This window comes from Drosophila miranda (assembly GCF_003369915.1).
Source record: "Drosophila miranda strain MSH22 chromosome Y unlocalized genomic scaffold, D.miranda_PacBio2.1 Contig_Y1_pilon, whole genome shotgun sequence".
Taxonomy (NCBI): Eukaryota; Metazoa; Arthropoda; class Insecta; order Diptera; family Drosophilidae; genus Drosophila; species Drosophila miranda.
Window position 1 is genome coordinate 13,683,823 of NW_022881603.1, and position 10,544 is coordinate 13,694,366.

The following is a 10,544-nucleotide window of genomic DNA, read 5'->3' on the forward strand; positions in this document are numbered from 1 at the left end:
GAAATTTAATGGATTGATGAAATTGACGAAATATACCACTATATACCGATATACCGTAAATATACGGTCGGTTCAATTTTGACACCCTGATTGCTACATATTAACTACATTTGTTGACAAGTTTGGCCGTTTTTTTTTCATAGAAGCGCCAGTGTGATTTATCGAAGCACTGCCATCTCAATTGCCTGGGACATTGCAGTGTTTGGTTATGTTACGTATTTTCGGGTTTTGCGGCTGCTCCACAAATAACATAATGCTACAAGTCACCAAGCTGTGTCTTGCCACTTCAGGTAGAATCACTGGTGAGTTGCCTATCAGAAAACAGACTCTCGTTGCACATTAATTCATGAACTATGTTCCAATAGCCCAGCGTTATGTCGCTGTCACCACCGCTCGTGCCATTGATCAGAAGTGGAGAGAGGACAAGGGGCTCCCAGAGAATCCGAATGCATTTGGGCCACTCACCAATGTGCCGGACTACATGTTCCTTGACGGACGACCGACGCCACTGGGTGTATGTATAAGATATTGCGAAATCCGAACTGCCAACTAATATGGTTATTGTTTTAGTCCAACCAGAAAAAACGCCTTGTGAGGCAACAAGAGATCGCCACCAAAATCGTCGAGCTGAGCGTCGAGCTGGAGTTTGCCAAGCAGCGGTACGAACGCCAGAGAGTTGCAGCCGCCACAGAGAAGCAGCGCATCATCCAGAACAAATTGAAGCCCAAGGGCAATCTGATGCTGAAGCAGAAAAAGTAGCATCATTTTGTTTCCGCATCTTACTTGTTATAAGCTATACTAAGTTGCCTAGTGAATGAAATCAAAACTATACGATTGATTGGTCTTGTGATGTGGGGACACATGTTTGCCGAAAACACGTTTATAAAACGTTCCTCAAACTGTATTAAGCGTGGCGCAGTCGCCAGTTCATTAGACACACTGCTAATCGTGATTTAATTGCAACTAATAGCAGAGGCGCATCTCTATATTGTGGAATACACTGGCCCGGCGTTAGCATGATGGGAATATCTCGATAATGAAGTGTTAAAACGCCAGTGACGCAGTTGCGGCAACGTGTCCTGGCATTTAGTTGAGATGAAAGAGATGCTGGGTTTTCCGAATGGCATGCTGGTAATACAAGCGTGGCCAAACCAACCGAACCCTTGCGCCGGGAATAGACTATACGTGACTTGTGAACTGTAGGTTACTTCATAGTTTCAATCCCTGATCCGCCCAGATCCTAAGGTGGCAGACATGAAATTTTCCATAAATCATTGTAATACAAATTCACACCAGTGATTGAATATGCGAAAATCGTGCTAAAATCAATATTAAAGTACTGGAAGGCGGCAAATTTAGATATTTACATTGCCACATGGACTGCACTCAACAACTGAAATCTAACAAAGAAGTCAAGTCTAAGGAAATTTACCAAGCAGCTTGAGGGTGGATGATCGGACCTGACTACAAAATGTTTGCGGGCGTCGGGCATAAATTAGGCAGGGCGTCTGATATTTTGCACCAACTTCCAAGCATCTGTGGGGGTGTGACACAAAAGGGTGCTGGAAAAAACGTGCTCCCAGAGCAGTCAATCTGATCGACTCCATATCGACTTACTGCCAGTGCAGCCAATCGTGCGTATACGTAATGCAAACTGAACTCGATTTCATTGCTGATGTTTTCCTTTTTCTCTGCCGATTTTCACACCTTTCTGCTGTTGCTGATGTTGGAGTTGGCAAAAATATTTACTCAGCGCGGTATTTTGCGAGGGGGAAACGACGAATTGTTGTGGAAAACAACGAAAATGTTGTTATGACTCTGAGACAGGCGTCTTGGGAATTATATTTATATAAATTGTTTATAAATTTATTGAATTAGCACGTTTATATTTACCGACTCGAGCAAATCTTCTAAGCATCTAAAGATAATTAAGTGCGAATTAATTTATGTCCAAGCATTAGTCTTTTCCGGAACTAATTTAATCTACTTAACGACGGTTTACAGAAGACCAATTCCTTGGTGTTCGTGATTAATTTATGAGTACCCCAGCTATGAAATCATGCCCCCTTTTTGGTAGCTGCGACTCAGACTCAGGCCCCTTCCACAGACTGACAAAATTTGCAAATTTTTTTAGAGTCCGGTCCGCGTTTGAATGTTCATATTTTTTCAGAAAATTTTGGATTTCTCACTTGAGTCAGCAACATTTTCACGCCGCGGCGGCATGAAGCATTGCGGTTGGATATTTTTAAGTCAGTGGAGTATTTTCGGAAGGCGCCAACTCCATTTGCGTCTCTGTGCTGATTTATAATAAAAGCTCTGAACGTCGCAATATTACAACGATATTAGGGAGTCTCGATTTAGATTTAGCGTGTGACCTGACCACACAATTATCACTCCCGATCACAGCGCCTGGTACACACCCATATATGTTACTCATACGCCGTGTGTCCCGCAAAACCATCAAAAACCAGCTAAAACTACCTAGTTATTTTCGTCTGGGCCTCGTTCACCCTAGACACTAGCTTGATGCCAAAATAAGTAACCAAATAAACGAAAAATTAATAAAACTAATTCAAGCAATATACACAACATAGGGATTTTATGTGACCACACGAAAATTACCACTCCCGACCACAGCGCCTGGTACAGAGCCATATGTGTTACTCATACGCCATGTGTTCCGCAAAACCATCAAAAACCTGCTGAAACTACCTAGTTAAGTTCGTCTGGGCCTCGTTCACCCTAGACATTAGCTTGATGCCGAAATAAGTAACCAAAAAAAAACAATAAATTAATAAAACTAAGTCAAGATATATACACAACATAGGAATTTTATTTGATCTGTAGGTATCTTTCCGCACACTCGGTCGCACACTCTCGACTTTGGTTTGACGTCAAAGTATTGAAAACAAATAATTAATATATTAATATAATATATTAAGAAACTCCGTCAGATCTCAGTTATCTTTCCGACCTCGAATCCGATAGACATTTGGAAAGCATTTAATTAATATGTTTGTTTGAAAGACAAAGCCAGACAGTGGGGGAATTTTGGGTGTCGTAGCTTTCCGCATTGTAAAAAGTTTTCCGAATCAAACTGGACCCGTTCCCTGCTAACCGAAACATTGCAACCGGCCTTTCGACCAAATCAATCACATAGTGATAAGACAACAGCCCATCCCAATGATCCCAACGATTCGTATCGAATTGAAGTCACAGCGCCGGCGCATGCGCAAAAGCCCGACGACGGCGGTATGGCGTCAATGAAAGAGAGTTGAGAAGTCGAGTGTCGTTTGTCGATGGTCGATTTGTCGCAGCCGCCAAGCGTTTCCTCCGGACTTGCGTCATAGCTGGAGCATCGGCTCTGCCCGAAGGCAAAATTTTCACATTTGGGTGCGAACAGGGCAGCATATTCGTATATAAAGGAAGGGTTCTTCATTGCTAAGACTACAGAACTCTACAGACGTTCAAAGCACTCACAGCAAAGCAACCACAAGCAACACAATCACACAACACCTAAAGGATACCACAATCAATTTTGGATTTCAAAAGATTATACCAGTTCAAACCACACAATGGATCTTAAGGTAAGCATCCGCTACCGCGCCACAGCCATCTCCAGCCAACCCGACTAACTCCAAACTCTCCCCATATCTCTATAGCAACTGTATACATGGGCCTGTCTCCTGCTCAGCATCATCGCCTGCAAACTGTCACAGTGCAGCGCCAAGCCCACATACTATGACCTGGATAGCTACGAGAACTATGACACCGATCGCTATGACACGGGCAACTCCTACGTCCTCTCCTATGGCAAGCCCCTGACAGAGAACCGCCTGAAGAAGCTCAATCCAGGCTACTACTATGTGGATGACGGTTACATTGCGCCCGTCTCCACCGGGACAAGACCCTACACCCGTCGCCAAGATGCCAACCAACAGGTTGGTGATCTACCCTCCAATGTGAGGTTCACTCCGCTCGTTCGCGTCAGAGAGATCCGCACCAAGCGCAAGAAGCTGTTCGTCCCCAACTTCTTTGGCTAAACGATGGTCCTGCTCCAAACCGGATGTGAGAGTACAGACTTAAGATGATGATCGTTATGCATTAGACTAGGGGATAATTATTGTATAGTCGAGTGGCTTCCTCACCAAAAAGTACCTTATAATGTTAAATATTATACATTTACCTATCTAAATATATACCCAAACCAAATTATATTTATATCTAAAATACCCAAGTCTCCATCAATAAGTGGTTCACCAAATTGAATATAAATAATGTTGCCACCAAAAATATCGAAAACACGAACTGGAATCGTGAAATCTCAAATAATTGCATTTATATATAGAATGAAATTGGCACCTGTGCACCTGGCTTGTAATTTACAGGGCGACCATAATGGTCTAAGAAAATGGAAAAAAAGGGGCCTCCTTGGATTTCTTAGATGATCCAACGTTTCAAGTAGTTGCTGAGTAGTTGAGTGTGTAGCTCTCTTTTTGTACTCCCAGGTGTGTATTTCATATGGGGAAATGATTTTGATGATCGAGATGATCTCCTTTTATTGAAATAATTCTATGATACATCAAATGTCTAGCCAATTTGGCAGTCTGGTGCTAATTGACCACTTAGGCGCTTCAATAAATCTTGGTTCAAAAAAAATATTTTGCTGTTGAACCACAGCCAAGACAATTGACAAATCTTAAATCTTTGATGGATGGTGTTTCACATCTGTCAAAAAATGGCACCGTTCCCCCGAGACTAGCTCGCCTGCGCTGGCCTGCGTGTCTGTAATGATTTCAAATTTGATGCGCAAGTATGAGAAAGCTGGGCTGGCTAGCGGTAGCTGAACGCCAGAGCCGAAGACCCTGGGAGCCCCTCCCGATAGTGATTACGAAAGTTGTATTCCTTCTGAGGAAAATAGCCCGCGCGCCTTCAGGCGGCCGGAACGATACTTAATACGGCTGTCCGACTCAAACGCTTGACTTCAGCGGATATATTATAAGATATATATTCCTTCCCAGATGACTTATGCACCCTAAGCCTTGCCACAAACCGAGTCGTATCCCGCCAACCGGAGTCCTATCCAAGCACTACTGAGGCGTGTCCGCGACAGACCGAGCACTGTCCCAGCCAGACAGAATAGTATTCCAGCAGGACAGAATCGCAACCCTTGCAAGATCCGATCGTCATCCTTCGACCAGGCCATCGACAACAAGGACTTTGACTATGGCCACCAAGGGAGATGCTTCGCAGGTTACTAGACTCTAGATAGATCTCGTTGTTGTTATGTTTAAGATATGTTCAAATATTTTCCACTTGTTTATTTATTTTATTATGCTAAGTTTTAAAAAGTCATTGTTGCCCAGAATCGGGGAAATATGAATGGCTGGGCTTGTTTCAGTCCTTACCAAAGGATCAAGATTATTTTTCGAAAACAGAAAATATCCTTGATCGTTGGTCCCTAATAAAGTCTTCATCTGATTAAGGATGTTATTTCAATCACACAAATAACTACCACTTTCAATTGGGTGGCACTCAAAACAGAGATTTTTTCGATTTTCAGATCTGGGATACCAGGCGAACAGAAAAAGGACAGTCGCTGGCTTAAAAAAATGTTGTTTCTTAAATTATCGTGTGTGCGCCCAAAAGTATGCAACGCATTTTTCATTCTAAAGCTGATTTCTGTCCGCCAGTGTCCCTCCCATTGTTGAGTTTTTGAGTCAAAGTTTTTGTGCGGAAGATTTTTTCTTTCTTTTATGAAAATGGATAAAAACTTGTTAATTGCCTTGGCTGTAGTTCAACAGCGAAATATTTTCTTGCAGCAAGGCTGTTTATTTATGTGCAAACGATTAGTCTTGTGATTTATAAAGTGGGATTTGTGCTTGAAACTTATATCTATTATTTGGTGTTCTGTGGTGTTGTGCAGTCTATTCGTTTTTTCAAGTCCTATATATAGTCTTTCGGTCTTAAGATGCGGCCAGGATGTATGGGCGTATGTCTTCCACATCCAGCAGTTGCTCGGGGGCCACTTGCTCCCCGCACATGTGGCACTCGCCATTCTCTGAGAGTATTCTGAAAGAAGAAGTATAATAATCCACACTTGACCTTTTCAACAGTTTATACTCACTTTTCCATCTCGGCACGAAAGCAGAGAAAATCGCATTGCGGGCAGGAGTTCATGAGCGTTTTGATGATGTGCTGACCCGTAGCTATGCAGATGGGTAGCGTAGTCTTGCAGCTGTAGCACGTCACTTTCATATTGGCCAAGTTGGAGTCGCATATGGGACACTCCATGGTCTCATCGTCTATCTCATCCCGCAACTGCTTAATGCCCTTGGGAGCCTTCCGGACGACAGATTTAATCTTCTTTGCATAGCGAGTATCCAGTTGATTGCGGTAGTCCGGACGCATCAACGTGGAGGCATAGGTGAACGCAGACTTCTTGAGACCTGCCCGCTGACACTCAATGACCGTGGAGGTGAGAATAGGGATAATGTCTGGAAAGCCAATGAAAATTGCAATCAAATCCCAATACAATTGACTCCATTCTTACGCTCTGGAAACTGGGATATGCAAGAAGCCACTTGAACGAGAAGCTTGGCAGCCAGGAGATGATTACCCAGCTTCACATGTATACGGACCAGCGTGTAACGGTGGAGCAGGATCAAATTGTGCCGCATTTCGGCCGATACAGATAGGTTGTTGCGGCGAAGTTCCTGGTACATCGAATAAAGGAGGTCCCTAGCGGATTTGTAGTTTCCGGCTATCTGTTCTTGATTGGCAATTATCACGGCCGTCTTGGCCGCATCTTTATAGTGCTTTCGAGCCATATACAAGCGGAACAGGTAGCGTGGATCCTTGGGAACACCATCCAACTCACCCAAGAGAAACTCGATGAGTTGCGAGGCCAGCTGCTCGTTGTTCGATGTAGCCACACAGTCAATTGCCAGGGACAGAGCCAGCTGCTCCTCATTGTTGAACGCAGAGGCTTTCAGCAGAAGTCTCAAGGACTTGGTAAACTCACGTGCCAAGAAGTAATACTTTCCAGCCTGCAATGTATATTTCTCACTTTCAAAGTAGTGAGCCAAGGCCAGATAGTCGGAGGATTTCGCATTTTCATATCGTTCCAGGAGTTCGCCATTCCGGCGCAGCTTGTTGTGGCGCTGGGCAAGAGCAAAGGCTTCCTCCACACAGCCGCAGATAACGAGAAACTGAAGAGCCTGTTCAATATCTCCAATCTTCTGATAGAACTTGGCCAGCACTTTTGCCGCGTCCATTGATCGTGATTCTAAAACAATTTCTGAGGCTGCATGAGGATCACACAAATGATCAAGGTATATCCTAACGCAAGCATCCAAGTCTCCGGCAATGCGATAACACCGTATTGCTTCTTCGAAATGGCCGTCACTCTCTTTGGCCCTGGCATAGGATGCATGTAATTTGCTACTCTTCACCTTGGAAAGTACACTGTTGGCCTTATGCCACATCTTCAGGGCTATGTAGTGGCCACAGGCCTCATCATAAAACCCTCCACGTTCATAAAGTCCCGCAGCCTCTGTCAGATGTCCGACCGTAGCCAATAACTCCGCACAGTCGAAGAGGAGCTGCTTATCCATGAGCTCTTCGGCATATTGAATCTATTGAAGGAGATGTAAATACACTTTTTGTCGAGATGCTCAGATAAATAAAATGTCTTACGCCTCGTCGAAAATCCCAGGCACGTATTGAAGTTCGGGCAATGCCCATCTTGCAGAGGCGTACATGATCCTGGAACTCAGGTGTGCTTTCCATCGTAGCGGACTGCTCAGCATCCTTGTCGTTGATTAAATCCTCCTTGTAACCCTTCTCGTAGTGGTATAGGGCATCCGCATAGTTACCACTTTAAAGCAAAGTTTAAACATGAAAATCATGACCTTTGATCATGATTGTTCTTATACGGATATATATCATACGTGAATTCCAGCTGCTGGGCGTATTCTCTCGCTATGTAGGGAACTTCTTGCGGGTCATGCTTGTGCGCCAGAAGAAGAGCCTGATCCCATTGTTCCAAGGCTGCCCTAGTATAAACACCCTTGAGCATATGTTCCTTGGCCTGCTCGTACTGGGCCAAAATCGTGCAGCAGCACCCGATCAGCATGTCCATGTCCTCCACATATCGGAGCTCAGCCAACGCATTTACCAGAGCAGCGTCACCCAATTGTCGATAGGCCCGAATAGCTAATGAATAATCGGATGTCGATCAACAACAGGATGTTATGGGAATGATGAGAAGTTGTAATATTACCAATATCCGGCTCTAGTTCGGAAGTGGCCTGTTCGCCAAACTCTCGCCATGCACTACTCAAGTTCATCTGCTCGCACAGCTTGTACGCCTCGTCATAGTTCCTGAGGCGTAGAAGCAGTTGGAGGTTCGCAGTCTGGCTGTTGCTGGGATTCACCACATGGGTGCTGAGGGATTGCGTGGCATACTGTGGAGAGCCATTTCGCCGCCGCAGAGTAGCAGCGGCCATTGCCCAGGATTAAGCTTGGACTCGCCCACCTTGAGGGTGTGTGTGCCCTGCACGGAATGGCGAACAAATACGTGGGTGTTCACAATTTTTGCATCGTAGCTAATGAAAATATTCGGCTGCGTGAGATCTCAAAGGCAGCCGAGGCACTGCTTTGGAATGTCCGGTATGAGCAAGGCTTCATCCAGCGCGGGTAGAAACAGATGTCCTTGAGCATGATCGTCAATGAAAATGATCTTAGTTCCTTCAATGTCCATAAACATCTGGCGAATACCCATGATATGACGGTAGATTGTACAACTGTCCCATTTTTCAAGAGAGTAGAATACTAGGTGGCCTATCTAAAAGAGACAATACAATACGGCTGTAAAGTAATACGAGTACCTAACCAGGATAAAAACTCACATCGGTTGCAAATACCAACACTTCCTGACTCAAAGCAAAGCACGTGATCACTGCATCGTTGGACATGTTCGGGAGGGCGCTGGGAAAAGTGGCCTGTAGCTTGTCCTTGCAATTGGGATTGTCTGCAGTAATAGCCTGCAGGATCAACTGAGGCGGACAGAGGGCTGCACAGTACTCAGCATTCATCATCATACTTGACACATTCCGTGGGAAGTCTCGCTCACATGCTTGTCGATGCCAGCAGCAAAGTTATACGGGCCAACAGCTATAAAAGTAGGTGCTCCCTCCAGGGGCAATCGAAAGGGCAGTGGCTTGGACTTATCCGGCGCATATACATAAATGGAAACCTCTGCCAGACTGCTGAGCATAACGATCCGGGGTGCGGAGACGGCAAATATTTGAGGGAGCTTGGTTACATAGATATAGACGGTACCACTATTCGTTGTTACTGCCAGCAGTTGACCATCCGGTGACCAGGCGATCATTTGGACGCCAGCATGATCTGGTACAGTGATGATGCGCTCGGTTTCTTGCAGGTTTGTAATCGAGTGTATTTTTATGCTTCTGGCAGACGATCGTAGGATGGAATTAATATCAACATTTGGCCATTTACATCAGTCATTTACTTACCTGTCATCTCCACAAGAGGCCACGATATCTAAAGTGGGGCAATATGCCAAACCAGTCAACGTGTCCTTATGATTCTTAACCTGCCAAAGCTCCTGTCCCACGTCTTTGGGGTGCGTGGAAATGGCCACCACATGTCCGTTGGAGAACCCCAGCAATATATAGCCGTCTCCGAACCATTTGTGCTGAAGCAGTGAGCCGTAGCGACTCTGAAATCCTAGTTCTGTGGGATTTTCCGGGTGTGATAAGTAGATCGCCAAGTTTCCTCGCCACGTGCCTACGGCAAGCAACTGTTGCTGTTTTGACCACAAAATGCACGTGAGAGGATCCCGCAGTCCAGTTTCAACGCTGATCTTTTCCTGCGTGCCATAGTCCCAGAGAGTAATGTTCAGGGAGCCGCTTGTGATGATTCCCAGCAGATCCCCCTCATTGTCCCATGCAAATCCTGAACAGAGCCTGATGGAACAATTTTGAGGCAGATAAATATATTTTGAGTACAACTTATGTGGGCTGGTCTTACCCTGCGAGGATAATGCGCTGCACCAGTTGTCCCTGGCGATTGTACAGCGCCACAGATCCATCTGTACCAGTAGTCGCAAGCAAAGCCTTTTGCCAAATGAAGTAGACGTCGCCGATTCCGTGCGGTTCCTCGTACTTGTAGAGTATCTTCTCGAACGACATTACCTCACTTAAAGACAGCGTATTTTCTATACCGAAGAAGCACTCATTCTGTGATCTAAAATTTTCCGGCTTTTGTTTACGGTTTTCCCGTTGCTATGATACCAACACAGTCACCACTACAAGTGCGTGTGCGTATGTGTATCTGCGCTACCTGGCATTTTCGTGCACCTGTTGATTTCACAGGTACAGGTTTTGCATGAAATATTAATTGCGAGACCCGCATCATTATGATAGTCTGCCTTAAGTTTATTTTATTTTTTTAAATGCTTCAAATTGTAAGTGTTAGTGCCAAAAAACTGTGCAAATTAAACTTTAAATATAAAA

General features: G+C 44.8%; 3 protein-coding genes across 3 annotated transcripts; 2 read left to right on the forward strand and 1 right to left on the reverse strand.

Moving 5' to 3' along the window:
- Nucleotides 1-162: 162 nt before the first annotated feature.
- Nucleotides 163-838, forward strand: LOC117192010 (39S ribosomal protein L52, mitochondrial-like). The gene is made up of 3 exons (XM_033396733.1): nucleotides 163-302; nucleotides 366-514; nucleotides 571-838. The coding sequence occupies exons 1-3, from the start codon at nucleotides 209-211 to the stop codon at nucleotides 757-759; spliced, it is 432 nt and encodes a 143-aa protein (XP_033252624.1). The 5' UTR covers nucleotides 163-208; the 3' UTR covers nucleotides 760-838.
- A 2,622-nt stretch (nucleotides 839-3,460) lies between these two features.
- LOC117191399 lies at nucleotides 3,461-4,216 on the forward strand. Its single transcript, XM_033396279.1, has 2 exons — nucleotides 3,461-3,587; nucleotides 3,663-4,216. Exons 1-2 carry the CDS (start codon nucleotides 3,576-3,578, stop codon nucleotides 4,041-4,043), a joined length of 393 nt encoding a protein of 130 aa, XP_033252170.1. The 5' UTR covers nucleotides 3,461-3,575; the 3' UTR covers nucleotides 4,044-4,216.
- Nucleotides 4,217-5,764: 1,548 nt separating this feature from the next.
- On the reverse strand, nucleotides 5,765-10,337 carry LOC117191036 (WD repeat-containing protein 19-like). Its single transcript, XM_033396006.1, is given in 11 exon segments — nucleotides 5,765-6,072; nucleotides 6,128-6,497; nucleotides 6,554-7,637; nucleotides 7,699-7,879; nucleotides 7,953-8,217; nucleotides 8,285-8,470; nucleotides 8,473-8,848; nucleotides 8,913-9,136; nucleotides 9,139-9,473; nucleotides 9,543-9,995; nucleotides 10,060-10,337. Coding segments are annotated over 11 exon segments (3,741 nt in total). The 5' UTR covers nucleotides 10,221-10,337; the 3' UTR covers nucleotides 5,765-5,966.
- Between the last annotated feature and the right edge of the window lie 207 nt (nucleotides 10,338-10,544).

Coding starts and splice junctions, on each gene's coding strand:
- LOC117192010 (XM_033396733.1), top strand. CDS start 209: ATGTTACGTATTTTCGGGTTTTGCGGCTGCTCCACAAATAACATAATG. Junction 303..365: donor CACTTCAGGTAGAATCACTG/GTGAGTTGCCTA, acceptor ATGTTCCAATAG/CCCAGCGTTATGTCGCTGTC. Junction 515..570: donor GACGACCGACGCCACTGGGT/GTATGTATAAGA, acceptor TTATTGTTTTAG/TCCAACCAGAAAAAACGCCT.